Raw genomic sequence first — 7,198 nt, 5'->3', positions numbered from 1 at the left:
CCCCACTCTCCTCCTTCATTGCGGTGGACCAGTCTGGCTTGGGTTTAGATCTTTCCCCCCCAACCCTCATCCCGAAATAACCCAGAGACTTCCCCTACCCCCACCCCAAATTATTATTTTGAAGGCGCTAGATCTGGGGACGGAAAGGGGGAGGGGGAGAAATCGGAAACCGAGGACAACCCAAAAGGACTCACTTTGCCTGATGACTCAACGCAACTAATAATCATCTCCCTCTCAGTGTATCTCTCTCTGCGGCTTGTCAGTGAGTCCGGCTCCGGCTGCTGGCGGCGGCGGCCGAGAGGGGAGAGGCTGGAGGGGACAGCTTGGGCGGCCGCCGCGTTTCCTCCCGCGCGCGGTCCCGGGTCCCTGCGCCTTCACGGCTCTCGGTGACACCGGCCCTAAGGCTCCAGCCGCTCCTCCTCGCGAGCTAGCAGACCTGCGAAGCGGCAGCACCGGCCCGCCTCCGCCTCCTCCCAGTCCTCAGCCCTTTCTCTCCAGAACGGGTCTCCTTCCCGAAGGTGTGAAAAGGCTTTTTCAGCCTCCTTCTCTCTTTTCCCCTCCTCCGCCGTCTCCTCCCCCGCTCGCTTGGGTGCCCCTTTGGAGGAACCCTCCTTTCCCTCTCCTCCTCCTCCCCCTATCCCCCCCCCCATCATCATCATCATAACAACCATCTCTGCAGTAGAAGACACCCTGACCCAGGACCTTAAACGTTAGGACCTGGGAAGAGGAAAAGGGGAAGGAGTAAAGAGGAAAGAAGACTAGGAGAACACTGCAAGGCAAAGCACCAGAAACTTTCCACCCTGGATTCTCTACTTTTGCTCCATGGACAGAGCCTCAGCCAGCCAAGTTACAGACAGACCGTGAGCAGTAAGTACGCAGGGCTAGGACTCCCACTTCCAAGCTCGGGAGTTCGGGGAAGCCCCGGGTCCGGCTAAGTTCCCTCCCGGCAGCTCTCGCCCTCTTGGACAGCGCAGCCCAGGGAGTGCGGGCGGAACCTTAGCCCGCAGCCCTCCCGCTCGGTCTGTGCGTCTCTCGCATCTCTCCTCTCACCTCCTCTCTGCCACCCCCACCTTGTCTCCTTGACACGCGGCTTCTCCCACGGCGAGAGCGCCCGCGAGGATTCCTAGCGCACTTTGTTGTGCCGGGCTCCTGCTTCTCGGGGATGTCGGTGACAATGTGAGTGCCGTTTCATCAGGTGTTTCCTCCTCTTCCGCCGCCCCCCAAAAATCCAGGGGTGCCGAGATCTGCGGGTTCCTTGGGGAGCGCGCTGTCAGCCAAGAGACCCAGAGGAAAACTTTTTGGAGAAATTTTTTAATTGGGGTTGATGGAGGCTGCTCCTTAATCTAATAATTTAAATGCTTTTTGCTTTTGTGTTTTATGCTGAAGAGCTTTTAAAAAATCACTTAGGATCGGAAGAACGTAAGAACGTTCCAAAATAATGATTGTAGCCCCCGCCATTGTGATGAAGGTTGTTCTGGGGAGTGTTCTGATGAATACCTCTAAATGTTTTTGGATGTTCATTAATGTGGAATTGGGGTTGGTTTTGTGCAAAGTGTGTTTGTGCCTCAAGACTTGCTCGGTAAAGGTAAAAGCGGGGATTCAAGGAGTCCTTATGCCAGGCCTTTGGCTCCTGCCCCGCCATTCACAGCACATTCATCATGTGGTTAATTCGGTTTCTTATGGACTTGTGTACATCCCCCACCCCCTCCTCGAGTGGGTGAGATGTCTTTTTATGAAGTTCACTTCTTCCGCAACCCTGACCCCCACCTGGCGAGGCTGTCTTATCCGAGAACGGCTTATGCCAATCCTGTCCCAATGAATGGGCCACTTCTGGGCGCCCCTGGGCGCTGGCCTGATAATCGTCGCCGAGAGCTAACTCCTGGAGAGCGACTGGGCAGTGTCGCAGCACCTCGAGCTTCCTTTGGGCCGCCCAGTGTAAGGTGGGGACCCGCTTCCCGGCTCGGGCCCCTCAGGCAGCGTGGGAGGAAGTTTGTGTGGCTGTGGTGCAGCGCTCTGCCACTGGCCTGAACGTCTATCACGTGTGTGAGCGGTTTTCCCTCTTTTTTTTCCCTCCCCCTTCCCTCCCCCCCGCCCCCTCCCTAGGTCCCTGCGCGTTTTATTGCGACCTGCCGGTGGGAACTTTGTCTCCGAGTCGGAGCAGCATGGAGCGGCGGAGCGAGAGCCCGTGTCTGCGGGACAGCCCCGACCGGCGGAGCGGCAGCCCCGACGTCAAGGGGCCTCCCCCGGTGAAGGTGGCCCGGCTGGAGCAGAACGGCAGCCCCATGGGAGCCCGCGGGAGGCCCAACGGCGCCGTGGCCAAGGCCGTGGGAGGTAACAGCCCGGAGCGGGGAGGCGCGCGCAGCCCCGCGGCCCGGCGATAATGGCCCGGGTGTCAGGGTTCAGGTTGATTAGGCGCTGTCGCGGTGTAGGATTACAGGAAGTGAATTCCAGGTTGCCAAATAATGCCCCCGTCGCCTCTCATCTGCAACTGGTAGCTTCATCTAGAGTTAAAACAAAGTGGTTTACCCAGAGGGTGGCATTTTTTGGGCACTTTGCCACTGTGTGCTGAGGTGTTGGCAGGTTTATGTCACAGCCAGCTAACTGTTTCTAGATTTTCCTAGAGAGCTTTTTAGTGATTTAACTCTTTTGCTTTGCCTCAGAGTATCTGTTGTAGAGATGAAGTTTAGGTGCGATCGCTTTTGTGGACTAGTTTTTAATGGTCAGGAGCAAGAGTGTTGGTGTTACTTTGTAGTTAGGACAGTGCTTCGAGATAAATTAGTAACAACTGGGAATATATCCTGACACATTTCAAGTGGGAAATAAAGAATCATTATGAATCTGTCAGGCCCTTAGAGGCTTTAAGGTCACCGTTTTTTTTTATAAAGTTTGAAGGCTCATGCATTTGTAACTTTGTTATAAATCATAGCACAACAGGTAAAAATAGCAGAGTTGTTTTAATGGCTACATGCTGTTTACCTTTCCAAGAATTAATATTATTTAAAGAAAAGCTTTTGTAGATTTTACTACTTAAACACCACTTTCTTTTAAAGTGATTAGGAAAAAATTTTTACAAAATAAAGAAACATAAGAAATGTAAACATTATTAAAAATTTTGAGCCTTATGCCATTTGCTTAGTTTTCTACATATAAAATGCACAATTCAACGTGGCATGCAGTTTTTTTGTGTTTGAGAGCAACCATTAGTTTAAATCTTTTTTTGCTTCTACAGGTTTTTTCCCCTAATATTTTCAGCAGTAGCTTATTTAACATAATTCTTTATATTAGCCTGCCTGAAATGATGCAAAACTGTGGCAAAACTTAATGATAAGCTCCAACCCCATGTTCTAAATAGCCATAGTATGTATTTCAAAGTAAAGACTTAAGTCTAAATGTCCATGCCCTTTTAAAGAGTTAAAACAGACATTTTATAAAATAACACGTTTCTATTTTTACTTGGTTTGCTATTATTATTTCTTCATGGTAGACATTCAGGATGGCTTGCCTTAGTTCCTTACATTAATCATCTCCCTTGAGAAGCACTAGTTCTCACCATTTTTAAAGCTTTAAAAAATTATTTGGCTATACATTGAGGCTTAAAAATAAAATCTTTTATTCTATGGACTTTAAGATATACTTTAATAAAGCAAAAGAAAACTTGATAGTTCTGCGACCCACTTGTTAAAAGTGGTGTTTATTTATGTTATCTTAAGACTAGAACAATTAATTTCAGATGATATAAGTGCTGATATTTTTTGATTGAAAAACTGGGAAATCCTTAGAGGAGATGTGTTCTCAAAGTGGCCTTATGCACACAGAAAAAAATTTGGACTTGAAATTTTGGTTTCTTTCTGAAGACGTACTAAAATTCACTAAATTGAAAGAAGTCTCTAAACATTTTAGAACGTAATTGTTAACAATTGTGATTCCTTAAAACAAGTGGTTCTTTTTTTTTTTTTTTCCTAGAGCATATCAATTTCGTTGACCAGGGATTCCTTTTGTGTAAAATAGTGGTTGCATTTCTTATTTTCTGAGACTGTAATTTACATTTGACCACTTATTATAAATTTGATATAAAGCAGAATTAAGTCTTCAGGAAGAATAATGGATTTGTTTCAACAAGCTGCTTCAGTCATCTTTTCTGAGCTTTTATTTAGTAATATCAAAGGTCTTATTAGTTGCTTTCCAAACTGAAAATAGATGTCATTAGTTTGCTCAGTAAGTACTTCGTATATAGTAAAGTGGTTAAAAGAGTTTACTTATGGTGGGTTTAAAAAATTTTTTTTAAAGAAAGATTTTGCTCTATATAGCATAATAGATTATTTGGAAAGATTTTAATTTAGAAAACTTTAAAATATAACAACTTAGAACATAAAATTTTAACAGTGTAAAGTTTTCGTTGAATGTTAATGTTGGTTTTGGGGTTTAAGTTTATATAGTTTCCTAATGTACATTGAGGTGGTGATAATTTCATTTCTTTGTAACTTTTAATCATGTGTATAGATTGGAGAAAAGCAAAGCCTTTTAAAAAATACACATTTTAAATTTAAAAGGAATGTTTTAAATACATTTCTAGTTAGCAGTTCTTTGTAATTGAAAGACTTTTTGGAACATAGAGTAAATATAAAATAGATTATATTTCTTTCACCCTACCTTCCTTTGTTTAAATTTTCTTCATGAAGCAATATAATAAGCATAGACAGCTATGAAATATTTATAACTATCATTTATTGCCATTTTCAGATTTATTATAATCTTGTCAGTGTTGTAAAGATGGTTATAATAATGTTTTAAAAATAGAGCTCAAAATTTGGGAGTTGTATTTGTTAATCTTTAGTGATTCTCTTTCTTAAAAGCTTCCCCCTAAAAATAGGGGAGATCATTAAGTTAATTGGTTGCTCAATAACATGGCAATTTATCTTACTATTTTTGATAAACAGTGAGGTGAATAAATGTTTCTGAATGCATTGGTTGCAATAGTAAATTCTGCCATGATTCCACATTTTTAGAGAGAGACAGTTTGGTATGTTTTTTGATGAGAATGTGTTTGTTAAAAAAAGAGAAATAATTTTAGCGTCTGGATTTAACTAGTTGAGGTGGTAGATACAGTATCACAGTCTTCAAGGTTGCATTTTAATAGGGGACTTAAAAGTTAGTGTGCTGTTTACAATGTGGTTAGCTTTAGAAGACTATTAGAAAGTAGATACGTTTTGCTCTGTCTTTTCAACACTTTCTAGGATGTTTTTGTTCTTATCTGAATAGTATGTTTTAAAGCATGTATGTAATAAAATAAGTGCTCAGATGTGTATGACAGTCAGCCCTTATAGAATGTCCCCAGGAAAAAAAAAAGGCTAATATCTCTTTAAAAAACATATGAAGGCTGGGAGAGAGTTTAGAGCAAGCAAGAGCACCGTGGTGTTGACAGCTTTATATCCCTGCTGGGTAACATTCACTTACTAGAATTGGCGTCCCCTCTCAGCTAGTAATTCACTCCATAAGGATTTTGAAAAAGGATGATTAATGGTGGGGAAATTTATATTTGTGAAATTGTTGATTAAAACTTACAGATCTACTTGAAGATCTAGAAAAAGAAGATTATTAAGGATGCCGAAAATAAGAATCAGATGATCCTTTTTACCACCATTAACATAAGTACCTAAAATGTTCTGCTGTGTGTAATGCTTCAGCCATGAAACGTACAGCATAAAATGAAAGTGATGCCAATCAAGTTTCCAGAGGAAGCAAGGCGTTCTGCTCTCCTCCTGGACTGCTGAAAGGCGCTGGCCAGTTGTGCTTTAATAGCAATAAATTATTGTGCTTCATTCATTGTTAACACAAGCATTTTCATTTTTAAATGTTTGGCTTAAAGAAGAACTTTCAGACAGCTTTATTTAAACTGAATGAACAGTGCTTGAGTATACCAGATGGTGTATTTGCTGATAGGAGGCATTAAACATCAGAAATCTTTTTGATATTTTTCATTTTCCTATGAATTTTGATAATTTTTTGGTGTTAAATGTTCTAGATTTTAAGGGAAAATGTTTGAACACTGGGAATATGTTTTAGGGATATTTGCTGTTTTTGAAAAAGTTTGCTTTTTTTTTTTTGAAAAAGAATTTGTTTTTAAAATAATGATTTAATTTTGTTGAGAAATTGCCTGTTAAAGTTATCTTATAAACTAGTTGACCCAAAGTATGCCTATTCTTCTTGCTAATAGGCAGCCCTTTGAAGAACATAACTGTCTTGTTACAAGGAGAAAAAAATCATTATGCAATACACACTGATGTATTCAAATAGGAAACCAAATGTGATCACGATTGTTGGGCAGGGCCTCATTTAGAGCTGAACGTTGTCTACAACAACAGTTAGTGCAATTGTCTACATGTGGAACATTTCCTTTTAGATTAAAAGAAAGGCAGTTCAGGTCAGGTGCAGTCACCATATTAGCAATTATAGGGAGACATTTTACTTTTTGAAAGGAGTGCAGATATGAAAGAGTATAGATATTGACATATTAAAATGTAGAAAATACTTGGAAATTTAGAACCATACTATCAACCTGGGTAAAATGACAAAAACTCATTAAATTTATTTTAGACAAGGATGAACCCCATTATGCTTGTAGGGAAGCCTCATGTTATTATTTCAAAAGAGAAAAGATTGTATTTCCCTTTCACATTCAACTTTTTTTTTTTTTTTTTTCTTTTAAGGGTTTAGGATCTTTTAAATAGAATGAACTTAGGCTTTGGGGTCATCCAACAATCTAGCATGTCCTCTGTAGTTTTGCTGAGGTAGAAAAATAGCCCTTCTCTAAAGTGTTTTTAGTCTTTGGCCTGTTATTAAAATAAAGATATACTTGGTTAAAAAAAAATATATGCAATGGAACATACACATTAAACAGAACATAGGGTATCCGCCCCTCAAAGTCCTGAGCATAATTTGATGTTTCAAGTAATTTTGGAAGCCTTGTGTTCCATCAACAGAAACCCACTGACCATTATATATTCAAGATCATCTGCAATGAAATGTGTGTGTATGTGTATGTGTGTTGGAGCTACATAGATGTCCCTTAAGGCATCTGTTTTTTAACCCCTGTAGAAAATAAGCAATATAATCCTTTCCCAGGGGGTTGTGACTAGTAGAATCAGTCTTGTGTGTGTGTGTGTGTGTGTATATGTGTGTATATATATATATATATATA

At 41.0% G+C, this 7,198-nt stretch overlaps 1 protein-coding gene across 4 annotated transcripts in view; it reads left to right on the top strand.

Annotated features, from left to right (window-relative positions):
- The window catches only part of SATB2 (SATB homeobox 2), a 191,395-nt gene that overhangs the window by 5,391 nt on the left and 178,806 nt on the right, over positions 1–7,198 (top strand). For 2 of the 4 annotated variants that reach the window (XM_034654915.1, XM_034654916.1), the window contains one exon: positions 2,104–2,331. The exons of 1 other annotated variant lie outside the window; for it this stretch is intronic. In XM_034654915.1, coding sequence (XP_034510806.1) covers positions 2,163–2,331 — 169 coding nt within the window. In that variant the 5' untranslated portion in view covers positions 2,104–2,162. Of the gene's footprint in view, positions 1–12; positions 868–2,103; positions 2,332–7,198 lie in introns of those variants that run through there. One more of the 4 variants, XM_034654914.1, reaches the window with a different exon arrangement.

Source organism: Ailuropoda melanoleuca, chromosome 2 (assembly GCF_002007445.2).
Source record: "Ailuropoda melanoleuca isolate Jingjing chromosome 2, ASM200744v2, whole genome shotgun sequence".
NCBI lineage: Eukaryota > Metazoa > Chordata > Mammalia > Carnivora > Ursidae > Ailuropoda > Ailuropoda melanoleuca.
The sequence above is the reverse complement of the archived record's forward strand: the minus strand, read 5'-3'. Positions and strand labels throughout refer to the sequence as shown.